Source organism: Triplophysa rosa, linkage group LG12 (assembly GCF_024868665.1).
Source record: "Triplophysa rosa linkage group LG12, Trosa_1v2, whole genome shotgun sequence".
NCBI classification, from domain to species: Eukaryota; Metazoa; Chordata; class Actinopteri; order Cypriniformes; family Nemacheilidae; genus Triplophysa; species Triplophysa rosa.
Window position 1 is genome coordinate 4377569 of NC_079901.1, and position 26628 is coordinate 4404196.

Consider the following 26628-nt stretch of genomic DNA (forward strand, 5'->3'; position numbering starts at 1 on the left):
ACACAATTGACACTGCTAACACAAAGACTTCCATTCCAGCATTTGCAAAAGAACATTTCTTGCTTAAAAGCTTTTTTTATTTTATCTGATGATTCACCTCTGTCAGGATCAAGCTAAGGATGAGTTGTAAACAACCAAAATATGTAAAAAGTTGCCAACCTATTATCATGTTATAACAAAGCAATGACATTCATCTCAGTGAATAGACAATACTTCAGTTCAATGAGAGGTAATCCATAAAGAATAATGCTATTAAAAGCCACTTGAAAGATTCATAAAAAACGATGGGGATTGAATGGAAGTAAACAGCAGAATTAGACATCTCAGACAGATGGTGCTCCCATTCTGCTGGAGAGAAAGAAAGATGTCACATTGTGAGAGATCCCACCCGCCGGCTCACTGTACCAGACATCTCTCCACATTTATCTCATTAACTCTGGGCTCCAACCCACTGCTTTGTTTCGATGGAGGTGTTAACAGCACATATTGATTCCTCGATTTATGTGCTGCCATTATCAGAGCAATAGCTTTCCACTTCATCACAGAATGCCATGTTTGATAACTCTGAACACTTACACCTCACTTACTGATCTCAGTTGACAGTGCATTCAAAGTGTTCTTGAAGGCTTAAGTTTAATATAAATTCATAGCAGAGCACTCAAGGATTGCAATAGCATATGTACATTTTCCTGTGTTTTTTTTCCTGTTTTTCTTTTTAGATTTAAATAAGATGTTAAATCACTCTTCATCCGGTGCGAGTTCGCATCTATTCACGTCTTTGCATTGAGTTTGTATGTAATTTACTTGCGCATATCGCTTAATTCACGTTTGGTGTGACAGGGCTCCAGACAAAAAAATCAGTTAAGGAGCCATTGGCTCCCATCGGGAAAAAAGCAGGCGCCAAGTTATTTTTTTAAGAACCATATAACATGACCTTACATTTTTTAATAAGGAATACTTTTACCTATCCTGTTGTTTGTAAATCTTCCCTCTCATAAGTTTTGCTCATAAAGTTTTTCTTTCGAGTTGTTTTCCCTCATAAGCAGGGTCATACGGAACATACAGGACTTTTTTGTTAATTCCACCCAAATATTTCACAGAATAGTTTGAAATATGTTCACATTTGTAGTGTACACAAATATAAATATGTGTAAATGTGACTATTTTTCAAATAGTCTTAAAATGCTGCCTGTGTATGCATTTAAAGGCAGATGACAGCAGATTGTGTTCTGCTTATTTAAAAGAGGCAGAGAAGTGTTATTGATTATTGCTAAGACTGATTAAACTAAATACACCAGACCAAATTCCTCTGAATTCATTTGAACCAACAGAAAAGGTGCATGTCAAGACCATATTTATATATTATACTGTAAGAAAAAGTAGGCTACATATTTTATTTTATTATTACGAAAGGGCTTGTTACGTTATTATGTTGATTTTTGTTTGTAATAATGACACTTTTCCGCATGTTCACAACACAATAGCAGAGCAGAGCGCTGTCACTGAGCGTGCGAGAAACTTCTTGTGCTTGGTCACTCGCACAGCTCCTGCTACTGGGGGACCTCGAACTGGGCGTCGGTCGGGCATGGGAGTCGGTCACGTATGCGGCAAGAGCACCTCTTGAGGTCGGGAAGTGCACCTTCCCCCTGAGACCTGCACAGCTCTCTCTCTCTCGCTAGCCTGGCGTTTTTTAAAAAGTGTGGCGCTTCCATTGGAAACACTTTAAAAACGAGTAAATTTGCACGGTGCGACCGTACCACATCGCTACAGTGTTAATTAATTATGTTATTTCAGAATCTGCTTAAAACGTTGGTCAAAATCCTAAAAAAATGAACTTTACCAAGACGTTGTCAGAATGGTACATCACAATAACATCACATTAACCAAATGACAACTAACTGGCAACGTTATTTGCACTGTTTGTGCAGGTCAAGTCTTATGGCAAAATTATGGCAAGTCATTACTTTTGTTCATGCTTTTTTTTAGCAGATGACTTGTAGAACTGTCACTATTATACAGTATTCCTATATTGCACTATATTGATTGGAAAATGCATTGTTATTCAGACAGAACTGTTCAATCATAACCCTCATCCTCTTATCTTTTATCCTTTCTTTGTCAATTCTCAGCTGATCTTCCACTATGAAAATGCAATACGCGTATCGAGAACCAAACATATAAGCTTTTCTCAAATCTCCAACAGCATGTGGATGCTTCGTAGCACATAGAGAATAGACACCAACCTCATCAAATGCAAAGGGCTTCGGTCTATTTTCGATGTCACTCACAATACATCGCGAGCAGCAGGTAATTATAATGTTCCGGTGGAGGACTAATGTAATGATCAACCTGATCCATTTCGACTCTATGTCAGCATTGTGCTGCCACGGACACAGCTTCTTATTCCTATGATTATACTTATCAAAGTTCTTCAAGGACAAAGGAGGATAATGCCAACCAAGCATTCAAGTGAATTATGATTAAACCATTATGTGTTTGCAGCTGCAGGTTTGCAAGTTGAGTTTATACTGTGTGAGGATGCATAAGATATTATTTCTAGATCCAGAAAGCTACACAGACACAACACTTGGCAAACCCATGAGCACAATCTACTGTGAATACTCCTAACAAGACCGGAGGGATAGATTTAAATATCACTTTAAAACGACTGATGAACTTTAACGAACAGCTCTCTACTCTAAAACTTTTCTAAACTCTGGACAAGCGTAACTTACTCTGGATAAGCCAAGTTAATTCTAAATAAGCATGAGTAGCTATATGCTTAGTTAGCTCTGAATAAGATAGCAGTAGTGCCACACCCTTACCTTCTGACGGATCTCCTCCTCCATCTTGACTGGTGATCCCAGTTCAGCAACTTGTTTAACCCCGTCACTGGCATAACCTCCATACTCCCACAATACATAGCTTTTCGAATGAGATGCTCCAATAAGGGCTGACCAGTGGTTAGCTCTCCCTGTAAAGGTACACAATTTTTTTATCGTTAAGATGCCATGTAAAAAATTTTTATAAAAAAAGATTTATATGTCTTTTGAGTAGGATTGGGTATCGCTTGAATTTTATTAATTCTGATTCCAATTCTGCTTATCGATTCGGATTCTTAGCGATTCCCAGCTTTGATTATCAACAATCCGACACAAAGAAGAGGGCTCTGTTTTTACTCTGAACTTGTCATATTTTGATTGCAGAATTGGAATTGATTTTCGATTCCAACCCTAGTAATGAGCAAGATGAGTAAGGGATAATTGTACAGTAAGTTATTATTGCAGATTTCGGAATACTTCATAGATGATCAACACTCCGACACAAAGAAGAGGGCTCTGTTTTTACTCTGAACTTTCATAGCACTACATGCAATTAAAGGATAAACTTGGCATTGTCAATCATTGTCATTCTGAAGGTGTGATAAGAAGCATAAAACAGACAATGTAACAGTGAACCTTTCTGTGCTTTGTTCAACTCCAACAGATGTCTTATAAATGGTTTCAACCTCCCACAAAATTGGGTTGTCCCACAGGAGCAGGCTAAAAAAAACACTGAAATACAGTAGCTTTACCCAGGGCTTTTTTGAGTGTGTGTCCTCAATTTGACCCTTACTACCGCCCTTCAATGGCAAGTTTAAACTTCACCACAAACTGCATTGAAGAGAGAAAATGTTGTATTGTATTAGGGTGATATATTATACACAATCTATGACAGATAGTCTCTCTCTGAACTAGTGAAAAGGTGAGCTCAAATGACACTTCCTACTGTAGTGGGAAAGTTATGAAATAATTTCATATTCCACTTTCAATTTCAAAACGTCCTACTTTAACAATAAAGTCACCTTGTGGAATATCAATACCCTGAGGTATTAGATTCCAGATCTGCCCACTCTGGGCCTTTAAAGCCCCTCAATCTAATTTCTCCTCACCAATTTAAGCTATTCCAAAGCCATGACAGAGTGTTCACACTGACTCTGGGTGGAGAACCGCTTACCACATCCTCTTTCTACAGTTAATCCTATCAATGTGTCAGACCTGTATCGAATCTCACTGATGCGCTCTGATGTTCTGAAGCTTATTTTCATATTTCCTGCCAATAACAGCATTTCTCACTTTTTCCCCTCTCTGTGCATCAACAATTTTCAAACACCTTTGATATTTTTTTTGTACTAGAGTATTTGCAAATAATAATAATAATAATAAAATCAAATAATAAAATCAAACTGTTCTTGTTGTGACTGTGAACTAGGATCTTCATTCAAATATATTTAATTAAAATCCCTTGTGTTTATCTGTACGAGCATGTCTGTTTTCCCCGCGTGCCTTTCACTGTTTCCTAAGCCCATAAATTAGGGCACCACTCTTTCTTTATCAGGTTCATCTAGATCCCAGAGTACATTCTAATCAGAGTATTGATCGGAGCTGCAGACGCTCAAGTGCAGAGTGCCTCTAATCCCCAGGCTTAATTTACTCTCAATGAGACACTCTCAAGGTTATCCTCACCAACCACAAAAGAAAAGAGCAGAGGAGAGACGCTGGGAGAAGAAGAGATGAGGACATTGTTGCATACTTACGGAGAACATATTGTGAGATAAGTGAAATTTATGAACCACTAGTGGCACCAAAGCAAACATTCTTGTTTATTTACATTATAAGTGGTGCTCGTGTTGGTGTCTAGGTAGTTAAGATGTTCAAAAGAGATTGTAAAGAGATTGAATGTACATCTATAAATGGCTTTTAGCTGTCTGGGAACATTAAACTGTCACAGGAGTAAGCATTTTAACACATTCAATCTTATTGGGGACTGTCTTACTTGGGTAGTCTTTTGGGTGCAACTTCTCTGACCAGTTCCCGTAGAAAGTCACCCTGTATTTGGCAGTTCCACAGGCACAGCAGTCCAGCAGAGGCTTGTCTGTAGATTCTCCATACATTGGCTCTGGAGGACAGGAGAGCATGGCTAGATTATTTACAGAAATGTGCACTATACGCATGCACACAAACATATGGCTTTTGATCAGTCACTAGGCACCATCCACTGTGAAGCAACTTGGGGGGTTAATTTAAGACTGAATCATGAACATGAACCAACGAGGACCAGAATTTGTGCTGTTGTAGACTGGTCTACAGAAAGGTTTAGAAAGGCTAACAGTCAGGGCTACGCATGATGCAACCAAGGCTAAGAACAGAAATATGAGGCAAAAGACAGATAGAGATAGCATTTTGAAGAAGAGCATGTACCAGTAGATCTAGCTGGAAGTAATGAAAGACTCACCTTTCTCACACATCCGCTTTGTGAGGAAACCTTCATCCTGAAATGAGATGATCTTTCTCTGAACAATGCTAGCCCTGCAGAAATAAAGAGATGAAGTGAGTAAGGAGAAGAGAAGGACACAGTAAAATAGGCTATTGTCAGGAATCAGCTCTTTGAACAGGCAGCAATCATGAACCCCCGTGGAGTGATTCTAATCCCACGTGCCAGTTGAATAGCTGCATGTCATTAAAGAGAACTGCACCACAGGATTTCAATGACAGCAGATGTGAAGCGTATATTTATGTTTTTGCTGGAACTAAGGATATGCATCACAAAATACAAGAATCACAATCATATGTTTCTAACTACTAGTAAAATGGATTATTGGCCCTCTTAACATTGATATGCGTTACTGTTTTTTATGGTGGGCCAATGTTGTGTTTCAGATGCTGTATCAACTTCACCAGAACAATTATGGCTGGTCAACCAGCAAAACCAAGTAAGTTTTACTGGTAAACATAAGTACTTTGTTGATCCACCAAATGATCACCAGACCAGCACAAACCAGCCTAAATTCATACTGGGCAGATCCGGGGCTTCTTTGTGTAGATTTAATCAAGTAAGTATATGCAGAGTCAAAAGCAGCCGTAGGGTATGCTCATTTTAACACTATGTTTATTTTTTATAAATCTCAATATGTGCATGGAAAATAGTGGGTACATCAGTACATGTATATCAGGGGCCAGTTGCATATACTACTTAGACTAGTCTTACAAGTTAGTCATCTGTTTTTTTTCTTCAAGACTGGTCATAACTTCCTCAATTCAGTTAAATAAAAGGGTAGATTGGGCTAATTGAAATCTGAAAAGTAAGACTGATTGGTCTTAAATAATTGCTAGTCAGTGAGACTAGTTGTTAAAACACAGTCTTAACTTAGCGGCTAAGTTTATGCAACTGGCCCCAGGTCCTGGTCATTTCAGTCAGCATTATTTCTCTGGTTGGTTTAAAAGATGGTTTAAATACATGAGAATACACAGAATACATGAAATGTAAGGCAAGAGAGACTTCGGTCAGACAGTTGTAATTAAAATCAGGTAAGTGACTGAAAACACAGCTTAAGGCAGAGTGTAAACAGGCTGCACCAGCTAGCCTGTTTACATGGTGCCATCTGAGGTACAGTACTTGTGGTAACCATGGAGGTCTTTAAACAGCCTGGAAGAATCTTATAGTAAAAAAGCGTACCCTCCTTCCACAATGAGGAAGAGAGAACTCTCATCTTAAGAAAAGGCTTGTCAATATTATACTGAGAGCTGGAGCCGGTCCAGGTGGTCCACATCCAAATGACAAGGAATATTTATGAACCAGCCATTTTGAATCAACCACACTGGAATGGTCATTAAACTGTAAGAAATAAAAAGCGCTGACTGTTGAATAAAATGAATGAAAGTCATGAAGTGACTATATGATTAAAATGCTTTTTGTTTCTATCGCTGACTATAACAAAACAAACATTAACCATAACAGCTGAGTCACACATCACATTATATTCCTTAATTGTGGGCAATTTTATCATCATTTTTTTGTTTTTGTAAGTGGTGGTTTGGTTGTGAAATATTTGTATTTGTTTTTAAACAAATACTTTCATGCACCAATATTTTCGATTCAAATTCCTCTTTGTGAAGAACATTACAAATTAGTTTATGTCTCTGATGTGAAAAGGTAAGTCAATCATTAAAGAGTTTTTTCTGGATTCACACGGTATGCGGCAGTCGCGTTTGTCCAGTTCATTTTCAAAGGGAAACATGCGGTAAGCGGCAAAACACGGGCCGCTTCGTTGGCAGAGGAGCTGCGCAAGCGGTGCTCGTGCATCCAAAATCCCGCAACTTCCGCGGGCATGGCTCTTTGCAGCATGCGCAGCTGAAGATAAAAATATGTTATCTTTTGTGAACGGCAGCGGCAGCCACATTGGCTTAAAGGCGGCTGCCGCGCGGCAATTCCACCGCTCGTGTGAATCCAGTATTAGACTTTGAGGTACAGTAGGAACAAACAGTTAAATTCTAAAGATAAGAAAGAGGGTTGAAAAAGAGGCCTTATTTATGAAATGGGCAAAAAAAATGTGTGTACGGTCATTTCCACACAAAACTTGACATTTATCAATGCTGACGTAAGGATAGATACAATCAAATCTCAGGTCAGCTTTCAGCTTGTGTAAGCAATTTTGGAAGTTTGCGTGAAGGTTTGTGTTTTATCAGTTTGATGTCCGATCTGAAAGGAATAATAAGAAATGAAATGACACCTCATATTTCATTTCGTTTAAATAAGGATTGTTTTCCACATTTAATCAACAACATTCAAACAATTCTTTTATGAATCACACGTGAACCCTTGTGTAAGAGGAGGTCTGTTCACAAATCTGCACTAATTTCTACGATTGATTTATAAATGAGGCCTATTATGAGAAAATTAAAAAGGAGATAGGAAGGAGTGGAATAAGAGGCACTTAAGTATTGGTTTTTTTTTCCTGGCCATAGCTAAGAGTCATACATTGTTATTTTACTTTAATTGAATAGGGTCGTGGTCTCAGTCGATCCGCCATCAACCACATTACCTATCATGATGTGTGGACTAAACTGACAGCCCTTCAATATTTCCTGTGCTCTTATCTGTTTAATTTTATAACTTTTGTTGTGGTATACACAAATCTCTATCCATTGGCTGGCATCTGACACCTACACGACCTAATCTGCATTGTTAAAGAGGGTTTTTGTTTGTCCCCCAAAACACACTTTTATTTCAAGGCAACCGTGGGCTAAACAGGTTCAAATATTTTATGTCTGAAATGCTTATATTTAGGTGAAAATGAAACAAGAAGTTAACTTTACTTCAATCGCTTCATCTGGCAGCATTTTTGTTCTATCCACCAGCTGCTGAATCCCAGAGATTGTAGGATTTCGTGGGGGGTGCCTTGTTATGTTCCTACCACTGCAGCATTGTTCATCTTTAGAGGACATGTCCCCCACCAATATTTAGTTGAAAGCAAACACATTTTCAAACACAATTCACCATCAGGAAGGTTCAGAAGGGCACTGAGTGATCCAGATGGGTCACAGCCAATGAAACGAAGACACACAAAGACCCAGATACCCACCCACACCCTATTTTATGTAAAGGTACTGACGATACCACTCTAATTGTCCGTGCTCTAATTCAATCTCACCCCAATTTCACATATCTGAAGGAGAGCGTCTTTGACAGAAAACCTCCTCACTTTCCAGGGCTGGCCAGGCAATCAGCTGCGGTAATGGTTATTTAACATCCAATTTAAATTCTATCAATGAGATGTTATTAAGGGCAGACTCACTTTCCTGCTTTTACACAGCTGATGCTAATCGCCTCTCTCTGCATGTGTGTATGTGTGTGTGTGATCTTCTCAGGCCAGTGCTCAAGGGCTAAAATGCAAATTCAAGAGCCCACATCAACGCAGAGTACCACCCTCAATAAGATCTGTGCCAGGATGAGACGCTATGCAGGTTACACATACGCAGTGAACCTGGAAACGAGAAAACGTGCTGCATGATTATATTGTAATTATTTAACCTTGTGGCTGTTAAACCGGATTATTAGTCTTGGCTTTTAGCAAAACTGCTTGTAGCATGAGGTCAGTAATGAGCCCTGATAAACATCAACATTTCATTCAGTGCTTCACAGTGCCTTCATGTCACACTTTCATGAAGGCCAAGTCTTTGAAGTGCAGCTTCAACAGAAATTGCTTTTATTCATGTTGGTTGTGTACCTGTCTAACCCTAGTCACAGCCAAATTAATTACATCTCACTCATCTTTTCTTAGGTATGAAAATTCACAAATTACATCTCTTCACTGTAATTTTTCATTCGTTTCCCAGAAAGGCTATTAAATTGAGAGGACATCGCTAGATGTTTCTCCTCGAATTTTATATGTTTCTTCTGGGGTTTCAGAAGCTAAGAAAGTAAATTCTGCCATCAAATTTTTTTAATTACAATTCGATCACAAAATATACTTAATAACAAGATAATGACCCAACAATTTGGTTCGAAGTGTGTAATAATTCGGTGTAATACCATTGTTGGAAACCAAAAAGGAAATGACAAACATGCAAAGATTATGTACAATGAAGAAGTCATGTTAAAAGTTTCCATTATAATGATTTCATATGAAAGTATATATGAAGTAACTAAGCCAATTTTTTGCACTGTACAATGTCATTTTTCAATGTCATATTATACCAGACAAACAGCTTTGTGATCTTTTGATATATCAGGAGAAATATTGGCTTTGCAGGTTCACTTGTTTCTGTTTTGGATCAAGATTTTAATCATGAGCTCTCAGCTGAAAGGGAGGTTTAGGGGCATGAAAAACAATTTGACACATCACAGAAAGTTCCATGCTCTTTAAATCTCTCAATGTCTAGCTAGTTTCTCACTCTTTTGCTTTCACCTGCAAGGCGGTTTACAGCAAGGAGGAAAAACAGAAAGTTTTGATTTCATGGAACGTTTCTGCTCCCAGCATCCCTTCAAGACTTCACTCACAGTGAAGAGTTTGGCAACCTCACAGCGGATCTCCTCTCATTACCCACGCACCACCTCTTCAGCCCTGTTCCCCATCCCTATCTGCCTCAAGCATATCCCCGACATCGCTCATGCTGGTTTGATGCTTCCAAGTCGAACAGTTGTTGCAATGCGCATCGTTTCATGTCTTCTGTACCTTCTCTGTCTCTGTTCTGCATTATTTTATTTGCCGACCACTAAAGCATGCACACATTTTCTTTCCAGAGAAAACAGTTCATGAGTTCAGAAACAGCTAAAGGCAGCACCGTTGAATGGAACAATGCAAGAGTCTTTAGATGGTGGGGTCAATGGTAGGGTCATAAAGGGACCAATCAACCATTTGGATTTTAAATGAATCCATGCTGGGCTGTTTCAATCTATGATTTTGAAAAATCTTAACATTTTCTGGGTTAATTTAACACATCGGTTGGGTTCGTCCCTTTTTGCCCCTTACAGAAAAAGACACGAAATTGTGCAAAAAACACATGTGATCACATGTGAAATGTGTGTTTTTGGAACATTTTGGTGTAAATCCCATGTGAATTCCCATGTGAAACCCATGGGATAACGTAAAAACCCATGGGATGACATGTGTGATATGTGGTGATATGTCTCCACATGTGATCACATGTTCTTCACATGTCACCACATGTTGCACATGTCATCCCATGGGTTTTTATGTTATCCTGTGTTTCACATGGGATTCACACAACAATGTTCCAAGAACACACATTTCACATGTGTTTTTTGCACATGTAATCACATGCAAAAATACATGTGAAATTCATGTCTCTTTTCTGATTCAAATATGGGTTAAATTTATCACAGCATTTGTTTTGTGTTGGTCTGACAGCCAGAAACATGGTGTCAAATCAGCACTGTTTTTAACAGCACATCCATTATGTACACACACTTACAACTAAATCTTTATCACATAACATTTGATGATTTTTTTGTGTGGCATGACCCTTTAACCAAGTTTAACCAGAAAATCAGCCAGTAATTCTTAATTTAATTAATAGCACAAAAAATTGTGTGGGGCCCAAGAAGCATGTTTCTTTTCAGGGTGCAAGTATGGATGGAGGTATAGTCATATACATATATTCCCAGACATTAATTTGACATTTACAGGTGGTGCATCTTACCCCGACATCTCCTCTAATATAACCGGTTGGAAATTATTTTACATGCAAAACTTCATCCAGCCATAATTTAACCCCTGTAATGATGGAATGACTTACTTCAGTAGTACACAGCCACTGCCTGAGGGGGGCGCTGTCCAGAACACCTGTATTCTGGTCCTCCTGCGGGGAGTGCTTTCTGTGACTGCTGGGGGGCAGTGTGTCATAAACTGTGTGTCTTCCTCATCAATGATCTGCAGAGCACAAAAACACATACATTCATGTAAATACAAATGTGAACCATTCAACTTTTTCCTGAGCAAATAATCAAAGGTTGTGTTTCTGCTTCAATTCACATCAAACACAGTGTTTCCAGCAGGATTTTATGAGATTTGTGACACTGGAAAACGCCACGTGCTAATTTGCATATTAGTGACATCATCACACCGTGTTTGCATTCAGACTACTGTTGGCACCTCAGTTCTGTTTTTGCTTCTGCTCTGAGTTGTCACATACTGTAATACAACTACATGTCCAAGAAAGCTGTCCCTATTTACATATTTTCCTATTTTGTTTTTGTTGGCATGAAAAAGTATACTCTAGAACTGCTATAATCCTGATTTATAACCATGACATCGTCTGACAAAATCACCATACATCTACATACTGTTCTGGGTAGTTGCTATGCGTACTCTATGCTGGTCCAAAAAACAAAAAAGCTGACCTCTAAGTGTCTTTGATACTCTGATCTTTAATATACTGTAGCTTAGGGCCCTTCTTCAATATAAATATAAGGGATTTTTATGATCTATTTTATCATCCACCAGGTGACAATCGTAAGTACAATCCCTTTGAAAAGCAGAACACACAAAAATACAGATTTTCTTTGCCCAAGAATCTGTGCTATAGTATTGTAAGACCGTTGTTGAGGGCCAATCGGAGGGTGATTTGTAATAGCGAAGAATGTTGTTGTTGTGTGTGAACTGTACCTGTACTATCACCTGTAGATGCTACTACTCTATCATGTCAAAACTACTGTTCATGTAGTTTAACTGGTAGATCATTGCATTTATAGCACCACAAAAGTTTGTGGTTTTGACCGTTAGGAAACACAGATACTGAGAATATCTATACTTTAAATGCACTGTAAGTTGCTTTGGATAAAAGTGTCTGCCAAAAGTGTAAATGTAATGGCAATACCCACAACTCTCCAGGAAACCTCAATCTAGACATTGTGTTAACAGAACTTTTATGACCCAGTCTGTGAAAAACCAGCAAATGTCATTAATTTTATTATGGAAGTTTTGCAACTCAGTCTGTTAGTAACAAATAATGATCAGTTGAGAACCACCTCTGCCTTCACCCATAACCCGAAAAGCAATAAGTGAAGTGATGGATATGATCTGACAGGGAGCTCAGTGTACTTCTTAAGACAGCAAAACCCTGACGGTGCCCTGCAATAAAGCATCAGGATCAACATTTATTTGCAATGACCATATTTAAATAAAATTCTTCATAGTAGACTTTTCCTACTAAATTACTTAAATGTTAACACAATTCAAAGTTGAGCTGCATTCACATCAAAACAGAAACAAATACAAAACTTCACAGAAAAAGCTCCATGGTGTAATGTAACATGATACATTCTGGTAATGACAAAACAAGTTCTCATTTTTCCAAATTCACTCTTTATTAACCGCATTCCCACTTGTTGGCAATTGCTGTAAACTTTATGTTTTGGCTCCTGACAAGGAATTTAAGATATTCATTAATTAAAGAGAATATGAATAGCAAACTTAAGCCTCAGGGAGTATCTGCCTCTTTTCAGACAATGAGACGTTTTGATATTGTGAGTTGTTTATTTTAGGTTTCTGTGGAAGTCACAGGTTGAGACTAGTTTCACTGGAACAAAATTGGATTTTTGTGAAACGTGTATCTAATGGAATAACAGATTTGCACACTGACAGCTAAGTTGAATGATTGTCAGTATGAAAATTAAATGAAACCAGAACATAATACATACCCAGCCAGTTGTTTATTATACACAGACCATCTTTTAATCCAGCTGAATACTGTATATGCTAAACAAATAAAAGGTCATTTGTCTAATTAGATTTTCTTCCTATTTACAGAAAAATATGATAATTATTAGTTCCCTTTCTGTCGGTCTCTCGACGTTGTGTCGAACCGACAGATGGGGTTCGTCCTTGAGAACCAATCACTTCCGACTTCTTAGAAAAGGCCAATGAAAATTGGCGAATGAAATTTGCATGCCGGACTCCGCCCCCGGATATCCGGGTAAAAAAGGGAGACGGCGTGCCTCATTCATTCACCTTTTTGTTCTTTTGGAGCCTTCGCTCATGATCAACAGACTTCGCTACAAGACTGCCGGCTCTACGACGTGGTGCAGCGGACTGTCCCTTCCTGCAGCGACTTCCCCTGGGCGTCTCGGCGGTTCCAGAAGTGTTCGAGTTTTTTTCTCTAAAAGAGCAAATTTCTCCAGCGTGGCATGTCCCGCTGTTCTCTTGGGTGCAACACACTCATCGAGGAGGGGGACAGACACGATGTCTGCTTCCAGTACGCTGGGGCAGATGTTGTGGATACGTCCTGCCCGCGCTGCGGGCGGCTGACGATTCAGACGTTGCGTCACGGGTGGCTGTGTTCCCACGGGACTCAGCCACCACCTTGTCTGCTTCCCGTTCCGTGAAGGCAGGACTACGGCCCTGCCGCCCGCTACGGCGAGCAGCGAGGGTGATATGAGGATTACTGTGAGCGCTAATCCGTCAGCCACTGGCTCGCGGACCGTTCGCACCTCGCTTTGCTCGTCTGACCGTTCCCCATAAGACGGTCCGCCGTCTTATTCCTCAATTACGTATCGGACACGGTACGTGATGATGAGGTGTCTGTTGCAGCATCGGAGGGTGACTTACTGGCATCAGACTCCGATGATTCCTTGAAGCTCCCTCCCTCGGGGGGGTCGAGATCAGGAAGAAGCGGATGTCGAAATGTCAGCCATGCTTTCCCGGGCCGCCGGCATTGGGTTGCGGTGCACCGCACTGCCTCTACCAACGCTCGCGGCTGGATACACGGGTGCCGTGTTCCCCCAGAAGTGCATGAGGAACCTAGTACGACCTGGAACGCCCCCTCCGGCGCATACATGTCAACTAGTTCCATCACCCTTTCTTCCCTCGATGGTGGGGCAGCTAGAGGATACGTCGATGTCCCCCAGGGGCTCGACCTACACTCCCGTCCAAAGCACGTAGGCTTTTCGGCATCTGAGGTGTCGAGAGCTTACTCTGCTGCGGGCCAAGCTGTCCCCTCTCTCCATGCTATGGCCTTCCTGCAGGCCAATGCGCGGAGAGAGCTCCACGAGGGTAAGACCGACCAAGCGCTTATGCAGGAACTCCGCGGAGTCACCGACCTCGCTCTACGGGCGACCAAGGTGGTCGGGCGATGTCCACACTTGTGGTCCAGGAGAGACACCTCTGGCTGAACCTTGCACAGATGAGTAACGCTGAGAAAGTCCGCTTTCTCGATGCACCCATCTCGCAAGAGGGGCTGTTTGGTGATACTGTTGAGCTGCAGTTCTCGACAGTTAGGGAGCAGACAGAGGATATCAAATATGTCCTCCCAAGCCGTGACTCGACCGCCCTCTGGCCGCCGAGATCCTGTGCACCGTCTGCTTCCCAGCAGCCCTGGTCCTCTTCGACACATCGAAGAGATGTGTGTAGATCTGCATACCCTGAACAGGCACCTACTCAAGCTGCCGTTCAGGATGCTCACGCAGAAGCACATCCTGGCATCTATCAGATGTCAAGATGGATTCATGGCAATCGACGTGAAGGACGCTTACTCTCATGTCTCAATTCTCCCTCGTCATCGCCCGTTCCTATGGTTCGCTTTCGAGGGTCAGGCATATTAGTACAGAGTCCTCCCTTTCGGTCTGTCCCTGTCCCCACGAGTCTTCACGAAGATCGTGGAAGCCGCCCTCACCGCCCTGGGAGAGAGGTGTGCGGGTACTAAACTATCTCGACGACTGGCTCATTTGACACACTTGTGAAATCTGTTATGTACACACAGGGACCTAGTGCTTCGGCACCTAGATCGATTGGGACCACAGGTCAACTGAAAAAGAGCAAGCTCTCCTCTGTGCAGAGCATCTTCTTTTTTGGTATGGAACTCAACTCTGTCTCTATTACAGCGCGACTGCGCTCAGTCAGTGTTGAACTGCCTGGAATATTTCAAGCAGTCAGCGGGCAAAAGAGGCTCCTGGGCACATGGCATCCTCGACGGTGGTGATACCCCTCGGGTTGATGCACATGAGACTGCTCCAACACTGGCTACAGAGTCGCGTTCCATGGAGAGCGTGGCACACCGGCAGCAGGTGGATGGTGATTACACTTTTCTGCCGACGCACCCTAACCCCTTGGTCTTCAATGACCTTTCTACGGACGGGGGTCCATCTCGGGCAGGTTGAGACGCGTCATGGTCGACAGATGCCTCCCTGCAGGGTTGGGGTGCCATGTGCAATGGGCACGCAGTGTCGGGGCGATGGACAGGCCCTCGCCTGCGCAGGCATATCAACTGCCTAGAGTTGTTGGATGTGCTACCCGCACTGAATGGGTTAAAACCTCTCGTGCAGAACAAGCATGTGCTGGTCCGGTCAGACAGCACAACTGCCGTAGCGTATATAAACCGCCAGGGTGGCGTTCGCTCACGGCAGCTAACACGACTCGCCCGACGCCTCCTCCTGTGGAGTCCGCAGGTGAGCAGATCCCTGCGAGCCACACATATCCCAGGCGACCTGAACCAGACAGCCAATGCGCTCTCTCGTCAGTTGACGCCTCGCGGAGAGTGGCGAGTCCACCCCCGTGCAGCCAGCTCATTGGGTACAGTTCGGGCGGGCTCAGGTAGACCCCTTCGCCTCCCTGGACACCACCCATTTCCCGCTAAGGTACTCCCCGCCCAAGGCCCCCCTCGGTACCGATGCTCTAGCGCACAGCTGGCTGTGGGACAAGCGGAAGTATGCCTTTCCCCCAGTGAGCCTCATTGCACAGACCCTGTGCAAGGTCAGGGAAGAGGAGCATCAAGTGTACTAGTTGCGCCATACTGGCCCAACCGGACTTGGTTCTCGGAGCTAATGCTCTTGATGACAGCTCCCCCCTGGCCGATTCCCCTGACGAAGGACCTGCTTTCCCAGGGGAAGGGCACGATATGGCATCACGGGCCAGACCTCTGGAACCTCCATGTCTGGCCACTGGACAGAACGAGGAGATCCTGAGTGGCCTACCCCCTGCGGCAGTTAAGACCACTACTCAGGCTAGGGCCCTGACCACTAGGCGACTATACGCCTATAAGTGGTGCCTCTTCTCATCCTGGTGCTCTTCTCGAAGAGAAGACCCGCAGAGTTGCTTGATCGGGTAGGTGCTGTCCTTCCAGAGACTCGAGAGTAATCTCTCCCCTTCCACACTGAACGTGTATGGAGCCGCTATTGCCACTCATCACGACTCAGTTGCTGGTAATCTCTAGGACAGCACAACCTAATCATTTGGTTCCTAAGTGACGTGGGAAGGCTCCCGCCTCACCCGCGCTCCGTACCCTCTTGCGATCTTGATGCGGTCCTGGAACCCCTCGGAGATGCCGCGCTTTCTCACCTCACGATGAAGACGGCTCTCCGGATAGCGCTCAAGAGGGTAGCGGACCTAAAAGCATTCTCCGTGTCCACAGATTGCCTAGAACTCGGGCCCGGTGATTCTCACGCTATCCTGAGACCCCGGTCCGGCTACGTGCCCAAAGTTCCCACCACTCCCCCCCAGACACCAGGTGGTGAACTTACAGGCGCTCCCCACCGGGGAGGAAGACCCAACCTCATCCGTGTTGTGTCCAGTACGCGCATTGCGCCTCTGCTTGGACCGCACGCAGAGCCACAGAAGCTCTGAGCAGCTCTTTGTCAGTTTTGGAGATCAGCAGGGAGGGCTGTCTCAAACAGAGATTGGCGCACTGGATCATGGACGCCGTCACTATGGCGTACCTGTCCTAAGATCGCCTACGCCCACTGGGTGAGAGCTCTCTCCACACGGAGTACAGCCTCCTCGTGGGCACTGGCTCGAGGCGCCTCTCTGGCAGACATCTGCAGATCTGCAGGTTGGGCTGCACCCATCACCTTCGCGAGGTCCTACAGCCTCCACGTAAAACCGGTATCGGCTCGAGTTTTGCAGGCATCAGGCAAGACTGGCGGCTGGTAGGGTGTACGCCTATGACAGTACCTTCCCCCTTTTTCCTAAGGGGGTCAGCGTACTAACTCCATCCATCACTAGCAAGCACCTCCTGCGGGCGGGCTGGGCAGAGCAGCCCTGCCCCTTAGGCCGGGTATCTCCGGAGTTATTCGCAACATAGCTCTAACCGGACCTAGTGCTACCAGACGTTGCAATCCCCCAGTAGGGCGGTTCCGTCTGATGTATCCTCATGCTGGTTCCCACCTTGGTAACCCATGACCTCGCTAAGTGGACCTCCATCTCGCGGTTAACTCCTTCAGTCGGCACTTTCTTCCCATGAGCTCTCCCCTATCGGTGAGACCATGTTGGTATCTCCACTAGACTCCTCCCTGCAGTAGGAAGTGGTCTCTGTAGCGCATCCCCCACTTGAGGAAGTAGCGCTTACCCAGTGGCCTTACGGTACCGGGCGGCTTCTCGCTGTTAGAGAAACAAGGCCAGAGAAACCTTCCCACCTTTCAAGAAAGCTCTGGGACCCCCTACCTACCCAATGGTAGGTTACAATTTCGCGGTAGCACTCACGGCTGACACGCCCAGGCCTGTCACCGTCGCTTCGCTAGAGATTGTAACAGGGCACAGTGTTATGGCGTTTTCCATAGGAACCCCATCTGTCGGTTCGACACAACGTCGAGTGACCGACAGAAAGGGAACGTCTCGGTTACGGATGTAACGTCTCGGTTACGTTTGTAACCTCGGTTCCCTGATGGAGGGAACGAGACGTTGTGTCGAACCGACAGATGGGGTTCGTCCCTGAGAACCAATCGTTTCCGACTGCTTAGAAAAGGCCAATGAAAATTGGCAAATGAAATTTGCATGCCGGACTCCGCCCCGGACATCCGGGTATAAAAGGGAGAAGGCATGCATCATTCATTCACCTTAGTTCTGAGGAGCCTGAGACCTCTCACGACTGCTGCAGAGGACAACACGTGTTGTGGCAAGAGGACACAACGTCTCGTTCCCTCCATCAGGGAACCGAGTTTACAAACGTAACCGAGACGTTCCCTTTCTGTCGGTCTCTCGACGTTGTGTCGAACCGACAGATGGGGTTCCAATGGAAAACGCCATAACACGGTGCCCTGTCACAATCTCAACGAAGCGACGGTGACAGGCCTGGGCGCGTCAGCCGACGCTACCGCGAATTGTAACCTACCAGTGGGTAGGTAGGGGGTCCTAGAGCTTTCAAAAAGGTGGGAAGGCCCCTACCTTCGGCCTCACAGGCGGCGGCCTTGTTTCTCTAACAGCGAGAAGCCGCCCGGAACCGTAAGGCACTGGGTAAGCGCTACTTCCTCAAGTGGGGGATGCGCTACAGAGACCACTTCCTACCACAGGGAGGAGACTAGTGGAGATACCAACATGGTCTCACCGATAGGGAAGAACTCATGGGAAGAAAGTGCGGCTGAAGAAACACCGCGAGGTGGAGGTCCACCCGGGGAGGTCATGGGTTACCAAGGTCGGAACCAGCATGAGGATACATCAGAAGGAACCGCCCTGCTGGGGAGTTGCAACGTCTGGTAGCACTAGGTCCGGTTAGAGCTATGCAGCGAATAACTCAGGTGAACCCGGCCTAAGGGGCAGGGCTGCTCTGCCCAGCCCGCCCCAGGGGGTGCTTGCTTAGTGATGGATGGAGTGCCTGTTCTTCGCCCAGTGGGGAAAGAATGGAGGCTGAATCGGTATACTGACCCACTCGAGAAAGGGGGAAAAAAACGAACAGGCGTACACCCTACCAGTTGCCGGTCCTACATGTGACCATGCAGGACGCGGGCTGACACCGGCTCTACACGGAGGTTGTAAAACCTCGCGAAGGTGTTGGGTGTAGCCCAACCCACAGCTCTGCAAATGTCTGCGAGAGAGGCCCCCCGTGCCAAGGCCCAAGAGGAGGCAACACCCCGGGTGGAGTGGGCCCTCACTCCTAGGGGGCACGGGATATTTAAGGATTGGTAAGCTGCCTTGACAACGTCCACAATCCAGTGGGCCAACCTCTGCTTGGAGACAGCTCTCCCCTGTTGCTGACCTCCGAAACAGACAAAGAGCTGATCCGAGCTCCTGAAACTCTGTGTGCGGTCTAAGTAGAGGCGCAGCGCGCGTACTGGACACAACACGGACGGGGTTGGGTCTTCCTCCCCAGTGGGGAGCGCCTGTAAGTTCACCACCTGGTCCCGAAAGGGAGCGGTGGGAACCTTGGGCACGTAGCCGGGCCGAGGTCTCAGGATAACGTGAGAATCCCTGGGTCCGAATTCTAGGCAGTCAGGGGACACGGAGAAAGCCTGTAGATCCCCTACCCTCTTGATGGAGGCGAGCGCCAAAAGGAGAACCGTCTTCATCGTAAGATGAGGAAGAGAGGCATCCCCTAGGGGCTCGAAAGGGGGCCTGGTGAGACCTGACAGGGCTACATCCAGGTCCCAAGAGGGTATGGAGTGCGGACGAGGCGGGTTACGCCTCCTCGCACCCCTTAGGAATCTAATGACCAGGTCGTGCTGCCCTAGAGACTTTCCAGCAACTGAGTTGTGATGAGCAGCAATGGCGGCTACATACACTTTCAGTGTGGAGGGGGAGAGGTTAGTCTCGAGTCTCTCTTGTAGGAAGGACAGCACGGACCCGATCGCACAACTCCGTGGGTCTTCTCCTCGAGAAGCACACCAGGTCGAGAAGAGGCGCCACTTGTAGGCGTACAGTCGCCTAGTGGCAGGTGCCCTAGCCTGAGAAATGGTAGCTACCACCGCCGGGGGCAGACCACTCAGGATCTCCTCGTCCCGTCCAGGGGCCAGACATGGAGGTTCCAGAGGTCTGGCCTGGGATGCCATAACGTGCCCTTCCCCTGGGAAAGCAGGTCCTTCGTCAGGGGAATCGGCCAGGGGGGAGCTGTCGTCAAGAGCATTAGCTCCGAGAACCAAGTCCGGTTGGGCCAGTGTGGCGCAACTAGTAGCACTTGATGCTCCTCTTCCCTGACCTTGCACAGGGTCTGTGCAATGAGGCTCACTGGGGGGAAGGCGTACTTCCGCTTGTCCCGCGGCCAGCTGTGCGCTAGGGCATCCGTGCCGAGGGGTCCCTCGGTCAGAGAGTACCAAAGCGGGCAATGGGTGGTTTCGAGGGAGGCAAACAGGTCCACCTGGGCCTGCCCGAACTGCACCCAAATGAGCTGGACTGCGCGGGGGTGGAGTCGCCACTCTCCGCGAGGCGTAGACTGACGAGAGAGCGCGTCGGCTGTCTGGTTCAGGTCGCCTGGGATATACGTGGCACGCAGGGAGCGGGTCACCTGCTGACTCCACCGGAGGAGGCGTCGGGCAAGTCGTGTTAACTGCAGAGAGCGAACGCCACCCTGACGATTGATATACGCTACTGCAGTAGTGCTGTCCGACCGGACCAGCACGTGCTTGCCCTGCATGAGAGGCAGCAGCCTCTTCAATGCAAGTAGCACAGCCCACAACTCTAGGCAATTGATATGCCAGCGCAGGCGGGGGCCCGTCCAAAGCCCCGACACTGCGTGCCCGTTGCACACTGCATCCCAACCCTGCAGGGAGGCGTCTGTTGTCACCACGACATGCCTCATAACCTGCCCTAGGGGTACCCCTGCCCGAAGGAAGGCCATGGAAGACCACGGGGTTAGGGTGTGTCGGCAGTGAGGCGTAATCACCATCTGCCTGCTGCCGGTGTGCCACGCTCCCCAAGGAACTCGACTCAGGAGCCAGTGTTGAAGCGGCCTCATGTGCATCAACCCGAGGGGTATCACCGCCGCCGAGGATGCCATGTGTCCCAGGAGCCTCTGAAATAGTTTCAGGGGAACCGCCAACTGCGTGAAATGATCCAGGCAGGTCAACACCGACTGGGCGTGTACTGCGGACAGTCGCGCTGTCATGGTGACAGAGTTGAGTTCTATACCAAGATAGAGGATGCTCCGCACAGGGGAGAGCATGCTCTTCTCTCGGTTGACCTGTAGTCCCAATCGATCTAGGTGCCGGAGCACCAGGTCCCTGTGTGCACACAACAGATCTCGCGAGTGAGCCAAGATAAGCCAGTCGTCGAGATAGTTGAGTACCCGCACACCTCTCCCCCTGAGGGGAGAGAGGGCGGCCTCCACGATCTTCTTAAGACTCGTGGAGAGAGAGACAGACCGACGGGGAGGACTCTGTACTGATATGCCCGACCCTCGAAAGCGAACCGTAGTAACGGGCGATGACGAGGGAGAATAGAGACATGAAAGTAAGCGTCCTTCAGGTCAATTGCCATGAACCAATCTTGACATCTGACGGATGCCAGGACGCGCTTCTGCGTGAGCATCCTGAATGGCAGCTTGTGCAGGTGTCTGTTCAGGATACGCAGATCTAGGATGGGGCGCACCCCCCCCAGCCTTTTTTGGGGACGATGAAGTAAGGGCTGTAAAACCCCTTGGACATCTCGGCTAAGGGGACGGGCTCGATCGCACCCTTCGCCAGAAGGGTGGCGACCTCGCTCTGTAGTACGGGAGCATCCCGGCCTCTGACCGAGGTGACGAGGATGCCCCGAAACTTGCGAGACGGATCGTCCTTCTTAGCCACCGTGAGGGTGTGGGAAGCTCGAGCCAAGCTCCCAGGGACCGTGACAGGGGGACTAAGGGAACGATCTGCTTCATCGACCCCCCGGGGGGTGGTTCGATGGCTGTCGGTGCGGGTCTCTCGCCGGGGGCGGGCCCCCGGGAAGAAGACTGGCTCTGCTGGCTTGCCTGCCTGGCGATGCAGACCCCAGCACCGTCGATTTGAGAGTGCTGAGGACTGCAAAATACATTCGATGTTGAGCCTCGCCAAGACGCAACGTCGAGTGGCCGAACACCATCTGACAGAGGGTGAGAGCGGCTGTGAAGAACACCCAGGGAGATAGGAAACTATTTTCGTGAAAAAGTGGGCGCTAGGCCCCCGTGGGGACCTAGCTGATGTAGGAACGGGGCAGGAACCGTCCCGGATCTACCGTCCAACGATGTCATGGCTGGATACGGGCCCGATGGTGTTAACCTCCCTGGGGTCTTCCTGTCAGGAACGCTTCTTCCTCGAAGGTTGTTGACAGGGTGGTGGTCTCCCCTTCGACGCCCTCTTCCGGGATGCCGCCTGGGTAGGGAGCGCTGGAACCGGAGCTGGCTTCGAAGGGGGCCGGGGCTGCTGGGAAGCAGAGGCCGCAAGGGAACTCGAAGGCATAAGGGCGGCCGAGTCTCAGCGGGGAAGAATAAGGCTAATCACCTCCGTCTGCTTCTTCACCGTCGAGAACTGCTGAGCGAAGTCCTCAACAGTGTCAACAAACAGCCCAACCTGCGCAATGGGCGCGTCGAGAAAGCGGACTTTCTCAGCGTAACTCATATGCGCAAGGTTGAGCCAGTGATGCCTCTCCTGGACCACCATGGTGGACATCGCCCGACCCAGGGCCCGCGCGGTCACCTTGGTCGCCCTTAGAGCGAGGTCGGTGGCGGTGCGGAGTTCCTGCATTAACCCAGGGTCGGTCTTACCCTCGTGGATCTCTTTCAACGCCTTGGCATGATGGACCTGCAGGATGGCCATGGCGTGGAGAGAGGAGGCAGCTTGGCCCGTGGCAGTGTAGGCCTTCGACACCAGCGATGCCGAAGTCCTACATGCTTTGGACGGGAGTTTGGCGGTGAGGCACCATCTGCAGCTCGAACACCTCTGGAACCGCTGAGACGCCCAGGGGAAGTCGCTGCAGGAAGGGACAGTCCGCTGCACCACGTCGTAGAACCGGCAATGTAGAGAGTCTTTGCTAAGCAGCAAGAGAAGATCTTCATAACCGAAGGCTCCGAAGAACAAAAGGTGAATGAATGATGCACGCCATCTCCCTTTTATACCCGGATGTCCGGGGCGGAGTCCGGCATGCAAATTTCATTTGCCAATTTTCATTGGCCTTTTCTAAGCAGTCGGAAACGATTGGTTCTCAGGGATGAACCCCATCTGTCGGTTCGACACAACGTCGAGAGACCGACAGAAAGGGAACCTCAGTTTCCTGATGGAGGGAACGAGACGTTGTGTCCTCCTTGCCACAACACGTGCTGTCCACTGCAGCAGTCGTGAGAGGTCTCAGGCTCCTCAGAACTAAGGTGAATGAATGAGGCACGCCGTCTCCCTTTTATACCGGGATATCCGGGGGCGGAGTCCGGCATGCAAATTTCATTCGCCAATTTTCATTGGCCTTTTCTAAGAAATCGGAAGCGATTGGTTCTCAGGGACGAACCTCATCTGTCGGTTCGACACAACGTCTCGTTCCCTCCATCAGGGAACTGAGGTTGCATCCGTAACCGAGACATTTGATTTGTAGCCATAGGCCAGTGAAGCAAACATAATACCAGATAATGATCCGAGATGTCTTCACTCTGCTGCAGGATTTTAATGTCATCCACATTTATACCGTAAGACAGTATTAAATCTAAAGTATGATTACGAAGGTGAGTGGGTCCTGACACATGTTGACTAACACCCATGGAGTTAAGAGTGTTTTTGAAAGCCATTCCTAAAGCATCTGTATAGTTATCTACATGGATGTTAAAGTCACCAACGACAAGGACTCTATCTGCGGCCAGTACTCGTTCTGATAAGAACACAGCAAATTCTTTAATAAAATCCGTGTGGTGCCCTGGAGGCCTATATACAATAGCTAGAATACATTTTAAAAATGTTTTATCCTTAGTATTAGGTGTTGAAACATGAACTGCCATGACTTCAAAAGAATTGTATGTAGAGTTCGACTTCTGGGAAATGCTAAAAGAGTTATTGTAAAGTGCTGCGACACCTCCCACTCTCCCTTTTAGACGAGGCTCATGTTTATAATAATAGTCTTGGGGGACAGATTCATTTAAAGTAATATAATCATCTGGTTTTAGCCATGTTTCTGTCAAACAGAGCATGTCTATTTTATGATCTGTTATCATATCGTTAACAAAAAGTGCTTTATTAGAGAGAGATCTAAAATTTAGCAATGCGAGTCATAACAGTTGATTATCTGTATTTTGTTCATGTTTAATTTGTTTGAAGTTTATTAAATTACTTTCAAGAGGTTTACGCATTATTTTATGTTTGCTAATCCGGGGGACAGACACAGTCTCTATTTTGTGATTTTTGGGAGAAGGGATTATTACATGTTGTACATTTTGTGTATTCTGCGACGTGAGACGGCAAGCAGACAGTTGGTTAAGCCATACTGTCTGCTCCCTGACCTGGGCCACAGTGAGTTAAGCTTTAGCATTAGAATTAACCTAACAATTACTTTACTACTGTACATTTATTCATTCATTTAGCAGACGCTTATATCCAAAGCGACTTACAAGTAGAAGAGCACATAAACATTTTGTCAACACGCTAAACAGTACCGTTAGTTTACAAGGCCATGCTACTAGGAGGATTAAAGCTGGAGTAAGCAAAGGAGAGAATGAACAAAAAGGTTTTTTTTTTTTGACGGAGACTGATGAACATACAGTGTTATTGGGTTAGTCAAATAAATGTGGAACAGGTAAGTTTTGAGCTGTTTTTTTAAACTTGTGAAGGATGCTGCAGTTCGGATGGAGGCTGGTAGTTCATTCCACCACAGGGGAACCGAATAAGTAAAGGTTTTTGCAAGCAATTTGGTGCCTCACTGTGATGGAACAACCATCATTTTCAGACCGAAGATGATGGGAGGGGATGTAGACCTGGAGCACTGAGTTAAGGTAGATGGGTGAATTTGACGTTATCGTTCTGAAGGCCAGTGTCAGAGATTTGAACTTGATGCGGGCGGCAACTGGCAGCCAGTGAAGTGAAATCAGAAGGGGTGTTACATGGGTTCTTTTAGGCTGATTGAAAACTAGACGTGCAGCTGCATTCTGGATAAATTGCAAGGGCTTGACTGCATTTGTTGGAAAGAATTGCAGTAGTCCAGTCTTGATATGACCAGAGCTTGGATAAGCATCTGACAGGCATGCTCCGACAGGAACAGCCTGATTTTCCTGATGTTGTAGAGCACATACCTGCAAGTTCGAGGTTCGAGGTTGCTGCGATGTGGGAGGTGAATTTCAGCTTGTTGTCGAACATCACGCCCAGGTTCCTTGCAGACTTGGTGGGTGTTATAGTTGAGGATCCGAGCTGAACAGTAAGGTGCTGTTAAACTGATGGCTGGGCTGGTATAACAAGGAGTTCTGTCTTGGAGAGGTTGAGATGTAGGTGATGCTCTTTCATCCATGAAGAGATGTCCAGAAGCAGGCAGAGACTGAGGCAGAGATGGTGGGGTCATCTGGCTGAAAAGAGAAATCAATCTGCATAAAAATTGTATGAGAACCCATGTGCCTTAATTATTGGACCCAGGGAGCTGGTGTACATAGAAAAGAGGAGAGGAGCAAGAACTGATCCCTGAGGAACTCCAGTTGTCAGCTGGTGAGATCTGGATGCTTTGCCTCTCCAGGATACCTCAAAGGATCTGCCTGTGAGATAAGAGTTAAACCAGTTGAGTGCAGTTCCAGAGATGCCCAGTTTGGAGAGAGTGGACAGGAGGATCTGGTGGTTCACAGTGTCAAATGCAAAAAAAGAGTCTCAGAAAGCCAGGGGCAAGAGGGTGTAGCACGTGCAGGCCAAGAGGTAAGAGGGCAGACACTGTCAAGACAGGATGTTAAGGTTGTACAGAGCTTATCAGTAGCTTCCTCAGCGTTGAGAGATGAGTAAAGGGTTGTGGTGGGTAGGGAAGAAGACACCATGGAGGAAAAGCAGATGGGAGAGAGGGAACGAAGATTACGACGGAAAGAAACAGGGTTGGGGGAAGTGAGATTACAAGGAGTGTTATAGTGAACCTTTTAACAAAATGATCAGAGACATACAGGGGAATAACTAGAATATTATTAGCGGTGCCGTTACGAGTCAGAACAAGATCTAGCTGTTGTCCTCCTCTGTGGGTGGGAGGGGTGTTGGCCCTGTGAAGGTCAAATTAGGAGAGGAGAGCTAAGAAGTCGGCTGCTTGTGATTTGTCTAGGTGGATGTTGAAGTCGCTTAACATTACCAGTGGAGTGCCGTCTTCAGGGATAGAGGACAGCAGCGTGTCAAGCTCTTCTAAGAAGTTTTCCAGTTGACCTGGAGGGCGATAGATGACAAGACAATGCATTTTTAATGGATAAGTGATGGTGATTGCATGGTATTTGAATGAGGAGTTGCTGCAAGGAAAAGACAGAGGAGTGAATTTCCAGGTGTTGGAAACAAGCAAACCTGTTCCCCCTCCTCGCCCAGAAGGACGAGGAGTGTGGGTAAAGTTGAAGTTGTTGGAAAGGGCCAATGGAGTAGCAGTGTTCTCTTTACAGATCCATGTTTCAGTCAGTGCCAGAACATTGAGATTAGACTGACTGGCAAAGGCCGGGATGAAGTCTGCCTTGTTGACAGATGACTGGCAGTTCCAGAGCCCTACAGCCAGACAAGCAG

General features: G+C 46.5%; 1 protein-coding gene across 2 annotated transcripts in view; it reads right to left on the reverse strand.

Annotated features, from left to right (window-relative positions):
- Positions 1-26286, reverse strand: part of spon1a (spondin 1a) — a 238237-nt gene extending 211951 nt beyond the window's left edge. Inside the window, exons 1-6 of one of the 2 annotated variants that reach the window (XM_057347335.1) lie at positions 26216-26286; positions 25197-25463; positions 11079-11212; positions 5275-5348; positions 4816-4938; positions 2826-2974 (exon numbers count right to left, since the gene is read on the reverse strand). In XM_057347335.1, coding sequence (XP_057203318.1) covers positions 2826-2974; positions 4816-4938; positions 5275-5348; positions 11079-11185 — 453 coding nt within the window. In that variant the 5' untranslated portion in view covers positions 11186-11212; positions 25197-25463; positions 26216-26286. Of the gene's footprint in view, positions 1-2825; positions 2975-4815; positions 4939-5274; positions 5349-11078; positions 11213-25196; positions 25555-26215 lie in introns of those variants that run through there. The other variant, XM_057347336.1, reaches the window with a different exon arrangement.
- Positions 26287-26628: the final 342 nt, after the last annotated feature.